A 15,748-nucleotide genomic window follows, 5' to 3' on the forward strand; every position below is an offset into this window, starting at 1 on the left:
TTTTACTATTTATCTTGTGTTAGTTTAAAAATGTATGCTTCATTTAATATAATTTTTCACAAATCTGTAAGGTAAGTTGCTGGAAGGTCTTTTATTTTCTTTACAAATAAAAACGTTGTGACTTAGAGAGATTTCATGCCTTGCCAACATTCTATTACTAAGGAATTGACAGAGCAGTAACCTCAGTGTTTCATGGGTGCATCTCTCTCTTGGGCCAGCGATTATGAAGTCTCTAAATGTCTTAATACAGCAGAGGCAATTAAATTCCTTCCACTCACCCCACAAAAAAAAGTTGCTTCTAATGCAGAATTTTATCACTAAATAGTATAAATAATAGCTCCCTCTTTTATTCAGGCAAATTGCTGGAAATGAATAGCACATTTTACCAAAATATCCTGCTGGAATGTATAGGAAGTGTAGATGTGTGGAGCTTAAAACACTGTTGAAGTGTAACTGTAAAAGAGTTAAAACACAATTCCAATAAAAATATAAAATTAACAGGGACAAAGATTTATTTATCTCATTAATGGGGGAACCAGCAAGATGGTAAAGCTAGCTTAAATTCCATTTGAAGAGCAGGTATTTACATAATTTGGGAAAGGCATGCTGATGTAAGTTTGTGAAGTTTAACACAAAAGTAGTTGATAATTATCTTGAAGTTATCTTTTCCATAGAACAGAAATCATTTGCCTTCACATGCATATTCACAGAGTTTGTGCCCTAATAAGTAGTTAATGGACAAATTACATCCCTAGAGAATTGAATAATCTTTAGGTGGGAGTCTTAGTCCATACTTCAATCTGATCTTGAAAAACATGTCATTATTACATATCCTTGTAACATACATTGTCCCAAGCAATTGACTCTAGACCATTAAGCAGAAGATGGCCCCCTAGTTGGTTACCCTAACTCAAAATATGAAACAACATCATAACATATTGTAACCATGGTTTGCCCAGTTTGTTTCTCTCTAAAAATTATATTGCCCTTGTTCACCTCATACGTTGAAGATTGTCTTTATTTTTGATGCCAATTTTTCTTCCCATAAATTAAAGTAACTCTTATACCTATAAACTCTAGAATCATAGACCATATAATATGTATGAGTGAATATCCTATTAACTCATACATATTTGTTGACTCTGTAAACATTCATTGATAAGTTGCCAAAGGATCACATTCAAGCTAAATCATTAGACTTACATATGCCATAGAGGGATAGAAATGAATAAAATAAGGGAGGAATTAATATCTGCCTTTGGGACAATAGCTAGTTAATTACTTTTAGACAAAAATTATAAAATCACAATGCATTTCACCCATTGAAAGAAGGTTTTATAAATCACAATAATGTCAGCATAAATATATTTGAACATTGGTTATATAAATTTAAGAATGTTTACTAGAGCTATCTATCATGAATATAATTCATTTTCATTAGGAAAAACGGTAATTTATAAGCAATTACCAATTAACATGCTTCATTAATATAACTGATTTCACATACCTCTGCAACAAGTTCCTTGAGTGAACAAAAAAATTTTTTAAAAAAGTGTTCTTTATTAGTAGTGTTTTTGTCTTATTTTAATAGTGTATACTGTTAGGAAGAAAATATATGATAAATTCCCAGCCTCTGCCAAAATCCTGCTAATTGAACAGAAATGAAATAACAAATCCTTGAAGGAACGACAAAATTGGATTTTACAACTTCTTTTCTTTTTGGTTATCACTTCTAATAGGCTTCTTAAATTTCCCTCTCTAAAACATTGAGTACTCAGAAGGATAATGTTGATAGCATATTTGAATACTGTTACAAAACAGAGATATCTATGACACTATTTCTTTATTTTAGATTAAACTGTAACTTTTGCTTCTTGCACAAAAGGAGAAAGATAAAGTAAGAATCAACAACTACTCTTAAAGTGAATGGGTTGTCTTTCTATATTAAACGATCTTGACCTATTATGCCTTAAATTATATAACAAGATTTTGATTTTGAACCCTATGATCGTTGATGGCTGTGAAGCAATTATACCAGAGAATTGCCCCTCAGTTTTTTAAAAATAAATTGTGTAGCCATATAGAGCTCTTACAAGCTGGGCATTATTTAAAAGGTTAGGAATAAGTTAACTATAATTAGAGGGCAATGAAAAGTCTACTGTGAAATGAATGGTATGTACTTTAGGAGGTCTGTAAGATCAATTGGCATTAGTTATATATCCTTTAAATGGTGCTTGCTATTCTCCTTTGATATGAAACAGAAAAGTTGCTTAAAATTTTATAGATGTATTATTTGTTTAAATTATAGTTCTATCTGCAAATATGGACCAAGGTGACTAGAGAAAGATAAACTGTAAAGAGAACCAAAATTATTATTGAAATGCAGTTAAAAATCAACTTAAACATCATCTTGTGTATAAGTATAAATATGTTGGTTTCTCTTGTGTTGCAAAGTAAGTAAATATATTTTTTAAATGATACATTTCAATGTTTGGCAAATATTAAGTATCCATCCATCATCATCATTGTGTTATATGTTATAAATGTAAATGTACACCTCTATAATCAAATACAAGAACCTGGTTTTATTTAATGTATTCAAGCCCTTGATCAATATATTAATAATTTGAAGCCCTTTATTAACCTATTATCTTTGCTAACTCTTTTTTTTTTTAAAGATTTTATTTATTTATTTGACAGAAAGAGACACAGCGAGAGAAGGAACACAAGCAGGGGGAGTGGGAGAGGGAGAAGCAGGCTTCCCACCGAGCAGGGAGCCCGATGCGGGGCTCGATCCCAGGACTCTGGGATCATGACCTGAGCCAAAGGCAGACGCTTAACGACTGAGCCACCCAGGTGCCCCAATCTTTGCTAACTCTTATACATAACTCCATTAAATATACCATGCTACCTCAAGCCTGATGTACTCTTTCCTAGCAATACCTGTCTGCCACTCCTTCATCTAGCTCTAGTCTCCACCGTAAGACTAGTGTATTTTTAGAAGTCTTCTGTGACTCTGCAACTTAAATTTGACTTCCCTTTTCTATTATTTATATATTTGCATATAAAATAAACAAATATATATAGATGGCCTCCAACTTATGATTTTTCAACTTTATCATGGTGTGAAAGCGATACACATTTTGTAGACACCATACTTCAAATTTTAATTTTGATATTTTCCTGGGTTGGCCCAGCGTGGTACTAATACTCTCTGGTGATGCTGAGCAGCAGTGAGCCATAGCTCCAAGTCAGGAAGATCTGTATTTATGAAACTTTCATACTGCATTATTAAATATAATGCAGTTGTATTCTTTTTTGATTCCTTTAATCTGTGAGATTTTCAAGACTGGAGTGGTGTCTCTTATAGGTATATTCTCAGCATTTAACTGAGTGCCTGGAAAAGCGTACCAGTTAAATCAATATTTGTTGAATACATGAAGATTAAATAATGACCAAATATGTGTTGCCCCTCATCTTTTTCTTCCCCCCCTTATTGCATATGATAGGAGATTAAATTGAAACTATAGTAAAAAGTCAATATGCTTAATGAGAAATGTTATTAAAGAAATGGAATCCAGAAATTGTTGAGGCATGTTAGGCTTAAATGATTGACTGCCAATAAACATCAGTTGATTGATAACCCTGCATGTAGCTACAGGAAGTAAATAAAGTCTCTAGCAACATGTTGAATATAAAAAGTATACAAATACACTCAATAATGCATAAGTATGAATATTAGAAATATCACTATGTCATTTGTTATTTGCACATTTGAATTTTATTATCTCCTAGGTGTCAGTACAAGGCTAACATCATAATCCAAAGTTGAATATGTAAAGGTCCTTGAGCTCAGAGTTTCTAGTCTAGAGAAGAAAGGCAAGAATGTTAATAGTTCTATTATATGCAACAAGTATGGTAATTGCTAGACAAAGAACTTGAAAAAAGAAGTCAAATTTAGGCATAAGAAGCATTTATCTATTTGTAAAGAATTCATTGGATTTAGGTAAATTAAAAAGACAAGGGAAGGTTTTCCAGTAGAGAGAAGAATGTGTTTGAGAATGGTAATAATAACACACCTTAATAGTCAGAAAGCAGCTAGTGTTTTGGAGGGGTTGTAGGAAAGAATGAATATGTATGAATAGTACGAAAAATTAATAAAGAAATAGGCTTTCCAGAATAAGCTAAATAATTTGAATCTTTTTCTTTTTTTCATGAAAGCTACAAACAGACATTAAAGGGTTTTAAAGAGGAATGCAAAATGGCCAAATGTAAATTTTATGAGGAGCTGTCTGCCTGTAATATGAAGTGCAGGTTTAAATGGAGGGGCGGTCTCAGTAGGAAAGGATCAAGTTTGAAGGTGAGAAATTATAAACTTAAACTAAGGCAGCCATAGTGGAAATGAGATGACAGAAGAGATTTAAGATAAATTTAAAAAGTTAAATTCACAAGGTTTTGTAACAGATCAGATTTGAGGGACAAATTGAGAGAGAACTTGAGCAGGACTCAGTTTTCTGGCTACATTGACATGGAATAGGAAACACTGCAAATGTTGCAGGTTTGAGGATAAAGATAATTGGTCTGGATTTTGATGTGGGAAACAGAGGCAAAAGAATTAAATCTCCTTACTGTTTACAGCCCACTGACAAGTCCTCGAAACAGGCAGAGTGACAGTCCTCTTGGAGCTCAGCTGCCTCGATGTTAATACTTCATTAAGGGCAGAAGGCAATCCTAGCACAACCCCCAGGATCCTGTAAGTCTAACATATAAAAATTCCTTTGGAGACTTCCTTTATCTCTACCCCTCAAAATACATGATGGCAATCAGCCCCCAAGCATATGGCCCACCGATATACATCTGAAGGGTCTCATGACTATGATTTTACTAGACAGTAATAAATGACCTTTTCCTAACAATAGCTAGCCCCCTCAAGGTCCTGGAAACCTTGCTTCCAAAATTCCTTAGAGACTTACGCTATCCCTAACCCCCTCCCAACTTGAAAGTATTTAATCAGCCACTCTTCCATGACCCCAGTGCAGTCTTTCTGCCCACGGGTCCTGTCCCTGTCCTTTAATAAAACCACCTTTTTGCTCCAAAGATGTTTCAAGAATTCTTTCTTGAACATCAGCTCTGAACCCCAACATCTTTCTTTCATCAGATTTCACACATTCAAACAAAAAACAAAAAACAAAAAACAAAAAAAAAAAAGAAAGAGAAAGAGGAGAGAAATTTTAAATAGAATTATAACTTAGAATGTATCAGCTTAAATATAGTAGTTGAAGCCATGGGTTCAGACATATGATGAAAAAAAATAGCTTCATCAATTTAAGAATGAATCTATATCGATATTTAGCAAAAGTTCTTATTGAGAAAAAAAGAATGTCATAGTAGTCATGTTTCTGTGTTAATATTCTTCATAAACTTATTAAAATAACATGATCTGTCACAACTTTGAAAACTGAACCTGAAATTTTAAAAATAAAAAAAAATACATAACCTACCACATACAAACTAGTATGTGAATATTTCATTCACCAATCCACACATGAGCATTTCATTTTTATATATTGCTATTTGCAAGAATAAGTTCCAAAAAAATATGGCCAAAGATATTTTAAAACATTTTTTAAATTACTGATTTTAATACTTTCTTAAGAAGTGAATTGTAATATTCAGTGTTCCATTATATAAGCAGAACAAAGTAATTTAGGAATAATATTCATTTTAAAGCAGCATGCTCTTAGGCAATGTTTATGATCACATGTAATTTCACCCATTTAACAATTATATAGGTGGAAAATGAATGCATGCTGCATATTTGGTATTTGTGAAAGAAATCCAACATCTTTAGCTTTGCCAATGCTCCTTGCTTTCTTTGGCTTGGAAGATTTCGAATCGTAAATATTCTCCAATTCCCCTAGATTTTAAGAGCCACAATGGCCTCAGGCTTATATTAAAAATAAATTAGTGATAAAAATTACATGGTGAATGATGTATTATATTACAAACATTAAATGTCTACATTTTTCGTTAAGGGGATAAAAGAAATGGATTGTTTATAGTCTAGCAAAGAAAAAAGTCAATAACTTCCTTTTTAATAACTAGTTTTGATGTTATCCTCCTTCCATATTAAAATAGAACACTATAAGTTTCTAAAAAGTTAAAATGAAATCTTGCTAACAAAATTGTTCTTATTGGTGAACATAATTTGGGTTCTGTTATCAAAGAATAGCCTAAAGGTTAAAAATGCCCCTTTTGTATATATGAGAACTTTAAAATTCATAGATTTAAGGGAAAAAGTTATATCTTTATACTGCTGTAAGTATTAAAACTGAGTAATGGAGTCAGAATTCTCTACTACTAAAATCACTTCTTTCAGTTTTTGGGAACTAAGTATGACTTGGGGATTTGACTTCTCAATTTGAAGTTCAGTACATATTCTGAAACATTTTTTTTTTTTTTATCAGAATAAGGTATAGTATTCTATATTAAGCATTCAATGGCTTTAAAAATGCAGACATGTTAAAATAAAAATACAATAAAATAAAATTTTATTCTATTGAAGTTTTTAATTTTGATTAATTTTTTTATTATGCTGTGATATGTTATCTCCCAGTGTTCGTTTTGCCAGCTACATATTTATGAGGAGATCTAGCATTAAAAACAAACAAAAACTAATATGCACACTGCCATACCTGCAATTGGATTTTGATTTGAATTAAAGTGATTATTTCAACTGGTTTATTGTCTATGTTTATTTATCATTTTTTAAGAGAATGCTTTGCTTTAAGTGGATGTTAACTGTACATGGTGAGAATTGCTTCAGATAAGCCAGAGGGATAGAACTATCTTTTTTCTTTTTTCTTTTTTTTTGATTTTATTTATTTATTTGTCAGAGAGAGAGAGAAAGCACAAGCAGGGAGCCCGTGAGGGGCTTGATCTTAGGACCCTGGGATCATGACCTGAGATGAAGGCAGACACTTAACCAGCTGAGCCACCCAGGCATCCCAGGATAGAACTATCTTAAGAATGATCAGAGAAACTGCTGAATCACTGAACTCTTATCTCTGAAACTAATAATACACTATATATTAATTAATTGAATTTAAATAAATTTAAAAAAAAAGAATGATCAGAAAAAAACATTAGACTGAATGAAAAATAAGTAAATAAATAAAACTTAGTAGAATATTTAATGAGAGGCCTATAAATGCAAAATTCACAATCAAAGAAATAAGTTGAGGACTGATAAAACTACCAAAGGAATAGAGTTGGTGTGCAGAGCTGCTCAGATTTGAATTCAGATGGATAATCATATTTAATCAATGCTGAAAAACAAAACAAAATAAAAGTATAAAGAAAGAAGTAGAACATCTTCTATCCTCTTAGATGGCCGTGGATAGAGAAGTAGAGATTGCTCACCTGCTCCTCCTTTGTAACAGAAGCCTGAGCAGTACGCCTAGCTAAACAGTGGTATTTGCAGTCTCCCTAGTATAGTTATTGCAGTTATTGCTCATCGGTGACCCATAAAAGGTTGCGGGACTTCCAGGAATAAGTTCCTTTATCTTTTACCTGCTTTGGACTGCTGTGGCTCTGGACTGTAGAATGATGGAATATAGATTGGTGGTTGGAGCTCCAACAGCCCTCTTGATCCCTGAGATGACCTTAACGATAAAAGCCAAGCTCTTGGAATGCCAGAAAAGAAGATAGAAGATTGAGGTCCAGATGCTTCATGGAGCAATCATGCCAGCTATGGAAGGTATATGTTATGAAAGAATAAACTCCTGTGAATTTAATCCATGTTTTCCCTAGTCTCTTCTAAATGCAAGGCACAATTACTAACAGGTTAGACAGATGTAAAAGAAACAAAAATCACAGAATGAATGTTAAGATGGGAAAAAAATAAGGAATCTACAAAGCCAATGTATTAAATTCACATGAACTTTTAACAATTCCAACTTTTAATCTCAGTGATGTAAGCCACAGTATCATTTGTAAGAAAACGGTTTCATGCAGTATTTAAGCCAACTTGACTTTCATGTTAGGAGAATGCCAGACATAGTAAATAAAATGCAGCACCTAACTAAAGTTAAATTTCAGACAGACAAGAATGATTCTTGTATGAAGTATATCCCATGCAATATTTGGTACATACCTATAGTGAAAAAAATATTTATTGTATATCTGAAATCCAAATGTATCTGTGAGTTCTGCATTATATCTAGCAAGTCTACCTTTAAAGTTGTTGAAAGTCATAATAATATAAATTACATCAGGTTATTTCAAAATAATATTTTCATAGGGCTTTACATTTGTTATTAAGCATGATCAACATGCCATATTGAATCAAACTACTGATAGTGATAAAATAAATAACTTATATTTTATGTTCAACCTGGTATGCACCATTGAATTTTATGACAATCCCTCCTTTTACAGATGAAGAGACTGTAACTTAAATTGCTTCAATCAATTCATTGTGATTGCATAGCTAATAAGTGGCAAAACTAGGATTGGAATCTAAGAACCAGCTCGAGAGAAGCAAGGTCAACAGGAGAGTCATGTTCTAAACCTCACAGCTCCTCATCTGCATTCCCTGGTCATAGCTCATCGGACCAGGATTAGGACTCAGGCTCAATCACGATAATGCCAGAATTGCAGTTTGTGTGCCAAGTTGCACCTAAAGCAGAAAGATCAAAGTAAAGCAATTATCTATTGCAGGAACTTAGGCAGAAAAAGGACTGAAGACACATATACGATGGAAAATATATGAATGTATAGTAGCCAAGTGAATTTAATGGCATATCTTCAGAGCAGAGATTAATACAAGATTGCTAATAGGAAGTTAAGTCAGTATGATTCCTAAAGCTGCATTGAATAGAAAAAAAAAAAAAAAAATCTTCCAGTTTCAGTGACTACAACTGGAACAAATTTGGTGGGGGCATTTCCTGTTAGTTCCCAAACTCTCTTACTACCTTATGTGTCCTAACATTGAATTCCTGTTGTTTTAGGCAGATTGAGTGTTTCTGTGCTGTTGAAACCTATATTAGGAAGAAGAGAAGAAAGAGGAAGAGGAGGAGGACAAGAGAGAAGAAAAAGCAAAGAACATTTACCCTGTGACTCATAGAGTATTACCAGTTTAAAAATACTTTATCTCATTAGTTCTCATGCAAAAATGAGTTCATTCTACTGTTATCTTCAATTTACAGATAAGGAAGCTGGGCATAGGGCGGTTAAATACCTTGAGGACATATCACTTCCAAGAGACTGAATATTAATTGGAATCCAGACAGTCTGAATCCCCAGCCCATTTTGCAAACCACTGTGTCACTGCTTCCAGTAGTTCAGTAGTGTTCTTTTATTCATTGGGTCCAAAACAGAAGACAGGCCAAATGAAAGGCTTCTAACATCAAGTGAACATCAATCAGCCCTACACATAATGGCACAGACTATAAAACCTATTAGTAATGGATAGGGGCCAGAATTATTTAGGATACATTTTGCAAAGGGTAGCAGAAAATGACAGACCATCTCACTTCCATGCAGCGGTGAAGCTCAAGAACTGAAGTCAATCATGCCATATAAACATTCCAGCACTACCACTTATTCCTTCAACAACCTTGGATGAACAACGCTCTTAGCATAAATCCCCACATATGCAAATGAGGGTAAGATTCATTGCTTAAAAAAAGCTTCCCTGCTTCATGGAGTTGTCTTTAGGGCTAATAAGATAATGAAGTAGTGACATAATGAGAATTAATATGAATCTATCCTACTAAATAAATAAAATTATATTTGCAATGCATGGAGGGAGATTAAAAACATACTCACAGGATTTCTTCTGCACTTAAGAATGGGAATAAGTGGATATAAAAAAAGGAGGGGTAATTATGCTTTTAAAAAATGTTTATATTATTTTAATCTTTTGCAATCAGAAAGCATTTATGTGTTGCCTAGGTAAATATATGTTAAATCCTACCTAATATATATTAAAGAATCAGAAAGAATATTGAAAATTGTCATCAATTTCTTTGACATGAAAAACATTTATAATTTTAACCTTACATAATTTAATGGGAATTAAACCCACTCTTGTGGGAACAAATATATACTTTGGTATAATTTACACCCAATATACTTGGGTATAAAACTGACTCATATCTGGAAGTTTTGAAAGTCCTCTTTGCTTATAAACAAAGAATGTATTTTACAATAGTACGGTCATCTTGATCTTTTAACACATCCAAAATCTATATCTAATGATAAACAAACATTTTAAGAAGATATAACTACAGATGTTTCTCAACTTATTAAATCCATAAAATTATTTAGATGACATTCTTAGGGGCAAACAATAGAACCCATTCTAGCTAGTTTTGAGCAAGAATGCCATTTAATGAAGATATTACGGAGGTCATAGGATATCCAGCACTGAGTGTCATCCTTAGGGAATGAGAAGCCAGGAAAAAAGCACAAGCCCCATATTGAGATTGACCCATGAAGATCCAATTGAAGCTGAATACTGACCAATTCCAGAACTTTCATCACTGTTGTCCTTGCAAGTAAGATCTGCTGCCACAGCACTCACCCGGAAGGACAGATGGGGAGAGTGACTTCCGTAAAGCACCTGTGATTCCCTGCTCTTGCTTACACAATGAAGTCTTGGGTCAGCAGTGTCTTTGCCTTATTCATATATCTGCTCCCTAACTGCAAAGAAGGCTAATTAAGTAAGACTGTGGTTTCTAGTTTGGGAAAGCAAAGAATCAAAGCACTGCCAAAATATCTGAAGGGTTGTTCAAAAGATGTTGAGTAATCAGATGACATATCAGATGTCCACTAGAGACAGTACTGACTTTCTCTTTCTCTCTCTCTCCTTCTCTCTCTCTCTCTATATATATATTCACATATACATGTAATAAACTATATAATATAATATATATATTATAATACTATATGGCTGACTATATAATAGTTTATTATATTTAATGCAGTTATACATATATATAAACTATATAGTTAGCTTATTAACTATAATAAAGTCTACATACAGATGGATAAATAGATATAGATAAATAATTTATTTCCATGGTGAAGTCCTTATTTTATAGCAGACTTTAAACAGGTTAAGTATAAAACAAAACACAATAAGTAATATTTTATAACTTTTACTTCACACCTTAGTTATATTGGTAAATGCATGTAAATGAAAACACCAGTGGTATACTGGAAAATTAAATAAATATCCCTTTCAAAGATATCCCTGCAGTTTCATTTGGAATGTTGGAAGTTATACATATACTATAGGTTATGAATGCTTGTCCAATTTATTTAAATATGACTTGTAATGAAATCAAAACTTTTTAAATCTTAAAAATGTTTTTGAAATTCTCAAAATTTCAAAATGAGATTTATGAAATGTAACCAAAATAACTTTATCCAATAAAAATCAATTTATTAATGTCAGAATTTATCTAATGCTTACATATATTTTGGACACCTAACTTATCTATAATCATTTTCTTAGAAATTTCAAGTTTCTAGAACAGAGTCAGAAGTTAGGAAGTAAACAAAATAACTTACAAGATCCAGGCAAAAGAATGTGCCCATTTTTACAATTTTTCCACAGATTACTCATAGCATACCCTTCCTTACTGAAACAATTCAAATGAGCTTATTTTGAGGTATTCAAACCACAGCACCATAGAATACATGGGCCATGTATTCAAACCACAGCACCATAGAATACATGGGCCTCTGGACATAACATGGAAAACTTGATAGTAGGAATGAAGGTAGAAAATAAAAGATAAAATGTAGACATAACAACATATAAGCAAACCCATGTCTCTCAAAGATTGTTGAATACTGCTAAAATTATAGCTATTCTAATGCACAGTGTTCTTGATATCTTAAGAATTAAGTATTATTCTCCATATACTCTCTGAAGAACTTTCACATATATAAACAAATTTAGGAAAAAAATTATTAAATAAAAAAATTAAAATTGGAAAGCTTCTGTTTTGAATCATTTGAGGACATTAAACAAGAATATTAGTAAGATGCAATACATAAGAGTGACTCTCTTGGACCTGTGTTTTAGAGTTCTTTATGCTGCTTTCTTTAGAGGTTTCTTTATGAAACAACAAAGAATGAACGAACAGGTGACGGCTTTCTTGAGCAATAATAAAAAAATAACTGAAATTTATGTGCATGGAGATCATAAAATCCCAAAATCACTAAGACAAAGGATTGCCCTACATCATTTCCATGGGCATCCCTTAACACACAATTTTTACGTCTTTTCATCATCTAGGATGATGTATACTTTTTAACCCTCACTTGGAACACATAGCATGGAAGGTACAGATGAATACCCTGTTTCTGTTTCATTTTCAAAGCTGTACCCTTTCAAATTGAGTTTAAGATTCTGGGTCTCTAGGAGTGAACCTGATTGGAGAAATTTATTCCAATTCCATTCTAGAAAAATAAACCATTTATTGCTTGATTAATGTTTATTATTTCTAATACACTATGAAGTATTTGAAGCAAAAACTGCCTTTACCCAATCTAACACCTCACAAGCTTTAGGCTGTTGCTCAACCATAATAGCAAATACATAAAGATTAATTGTTGATAATTGTAGAAATTCTGACAATCAGACAGAATTGGTTTAAGTTGATATGATCCCACTAATACAGGGCTACATAACCTGATTACTACATCTACACAAGTGATTTGGATAATTTCAAACGACCTATAGTGCACCTACCAGTCACTAGTGTGGATATGACAATGTTCCAATAATCTTCTTCTACTCTACATCCGATATTCATTAAGCTGCTCAGACTTCACAAAGTCTAGAGTATATCACGTGAAACACACAAATTATAAAGCAACATCTATTTATGTACTCACATTGATGTCTTCCAAATCTAAATTATTTAGAATAATATTGTTCCTTTGCCAGATGATGGGGGGTCTCGGTGCCCCCCGAATGGCACAGCTCAGAACAGCACTTTGCCCCACTGTTGCCGCTGTAATGCTTAGTTTCTGATCCTCAGGCAGACTCAACTGGATAACCTCTGGAAAGATAAAGGGTCAGTAATGTTGATGAGCATGTAGTTTTATAAGGTTAATTAGTATAAAGTCTCTGAATAGTAGTAATTAAGGCTTTTAGTTTGACTAAAATGGAAAAAAGCTTGTGATGAAATGGAAAAAAAGAATAAATTGTTTCCAATAAAAGGTCAGAATGACATTTCAATTTAATTGATTGACAAGCATCCTCATGAGGAAAAGAACTATGAAACATGAAATGAATATCAGAAGTAGAGTTATAATAAGCCTGGCAGATTGCACCCAAAAGAGAGATAAATTATTTAACTGCCAAATCGACATGTAGTGTGTCATCGGCATTGAAATAAAAATGATGTTGTTTATTCACTGATAGATTTATATTGTAGGTGAGGTGAGATCATTGCTGGCTGGCTTCAGAGAACGCTAGCATAGCTGAATGGGTAAAATGCATCATTCTGCTGGGAAACATAAATTGACTCTAAAGGGATAAGATTTATTTAGGAAGTTGACGGAGGGAAAACTGAAGTTCACCAACCAAACAGCAATTAAGTGAAATGCTGTCAGCTGCCTTTATCAGCCAGACAATGTTGGGACAGTACAGTTGCTTCCTGATCCTTAAATTTTAAAGTTAAATATAATATTTTAACTATTTAACATATTTCTCCTAATAATTATGCCGAACCAGAAAATACAATTTGTAATCTGGATCTGGCTTTCCTTTTGTGTTTTCAGGCAATCTTTACCAGTTATGGGAATTAACAAGTCTGTCATTGTGGATTGTCATGAGAGATGACTAGATAATCCTACCGGTTTTCACCCATGCAAAAGCTTCCCGTTAGTCTTCATCAGTTCACATTCACAGACACTAACTTTTCTACACTGACTACATTTTGACTTTGCTCAGTCTTAGCCAGGTTAGAATATCACAAATCAATATTCTGAAATGAAATTTCCATGGGTGGGGGGGGACAATGATGGTCTTTTGTTTCTTCGTTGTGATTGATGATATTTTTCATGGGGGCATTGAGTATAGAAAAGCCGTGGCTTTTAATTTGCAATAAATATGTATCAGGTGCAATCTTTGCTGTCTCCTCCGCAAACCCCTCTCCTTTCCTTTCACCAGTCTACCTTCTTTTTCTCTCTTTCTGAATCCCATGTCATCTTGAGAAGAAAGAGAAATGCCAATCAAATATATTTTATAGAATGCAACTATTCGGTAAACAGTTACTTTATTTTTTGGTAGCATCACAAATTGTCATGCCAAAAATGGCATACATTTTTGTATTGAAAGACCAGGATTGAACATACAATCTCCCACATGCAATGTTAAATGATCTCTGTTGTCATGAACCCTGCCTGCCGCACCATTAGCTGATGAATATAAATGAAATAAACTGACTCTTACTTGTTGTATAAGATCTAGTGTTTCAATCTAAAAACCTTAATGACTCAAGGCAGCAGTGTTTTGCATTGTCAAAGAAGGAGGTAGGCATGCCTTTGAAATTGAAAAACCCTATGAGAGAGACTCAGCCCAATTTATTATTTTTGTCATGACATCACTTATAGAAATGATACAAATTGTTAACAAGGACCTTGCTCAGTCATTAGTATTGACAGCCTAATGTTCCCTAATGACATTTATTTCAATGATTCTTGAGCAATAGAACATAGGTAATATGCTTAATCTTCTTTTCTTTAATACTCATACTGTTTTTTCTTTCTTTCTTCTTTCTTTCTTTCTTTCTTTCTTTCTTTCTTTCTTTCTTTCTTTCTTTCTATAAAATCACTAAAATATATTTGGCCAATTAGGCATAGAAAACATTTGAAATTTGCAGACACAGTGTTTCTTTAGGTCTTTTTTAAAAAAGATTTTATTTATTCATTTGAGAGAGAGAGAGCGAGGGGGGTAGGGGCAGAGAGGGAGAGAGAGAATCTCAAGCAGACTCCTCACTCAATCTCACAACCCTAGATCATGACCTGAGCTGAAGTCAAGAGTTGGGCACTTAACCAACTGAGCCACCCAGGCGTCCCTAGGTCTTTTTTTTAAATATTACAAACTTATAGAAAAAGGGAGAATTATAAAAGTAATAACATCATGTAGAGTATTATAAGGATTATTAATAAGTTTTCATTAACATTTCTGAATTCCAGCTTCTGGTTTCTCATAAAATCATGTAAGAAATAATGGGACATCTGGTTCTAAAATCAGCATGTTAGTATTGGCTACTCTGACATTTAGAAATACAATTGCTACTAAGTCACCTTGGAATCTTTTCACTAACCTCCTACATCTGGTATTAGGTCTCAGGCCATTCAAATTAGCTGTGCTTTTAGTAGTTATACATTAACAATGCTAATTAGATAATATGAACATGTTAGAGTAAATGCTGAGATTTGGCATAACAATGTGGGATATCTTTCTAAAATGTAACTTTTTTGAGAGGATGCATAATGAGAAATAAGAATTACTATTCACCCAGGGCATATTAACTTGCACAGTAAAAAAGTCTTTCTCTAATTTGGAGATTACATCTTAAAATTATTTTTAAAACCATCTCAGTAATATGTATTATTAAATAATGATATGTATTTTGAAAATTCTTTATAATTTTTTCCTGCATATTTCATGCTACATATACATTTCTCCTCTTCCCTAATATATCATATATATCTA

The 15,748-nt window shown here is 33.0% G+C and overlaps 1 protein-coding gene across 4 annotated transcripts in view; it reads right to left on the reverse strand.

The window, feature by feature from the left end:
* Nucleotides 1-15,748, reverse strand: part of FSTL5 (follistatin like 5) — a 726,034-nt gene that overhangs the window by 237,013 nt on the left and 473,273 nt on the right. For all 4 annotated transcript variants that reach the window (XM_032413109.1, XM_032413108.1, XM_032413107.1 and 1 more), the window contains exon 7: nucleotides 12,916-13,082. In XM_032413109.1, coding sequence (XP_032269000.1) covers nucleotides 12,916-13,082 — 167 coding nt within the window. The remainder of the gene's footprint in view (nucleotides 1-12,915; nucleotides 13,083-15,748) is intronic.

This window comes from Phoca vitulina, unplaced genomic scaffold, assembly GCF_004348235.1.
Source record: "Phoca vitulina isolate PV1807 unplaced genomic scaffold, GSC_HSeal_1.0 scaffold14, whole genome shotgun sequence".
Lineage (NCBI taxonomy): Eukaryota > Metazoa > Chordata > Mammalia > Carnivora > Phocidae > Phoca > Phoca vitulina.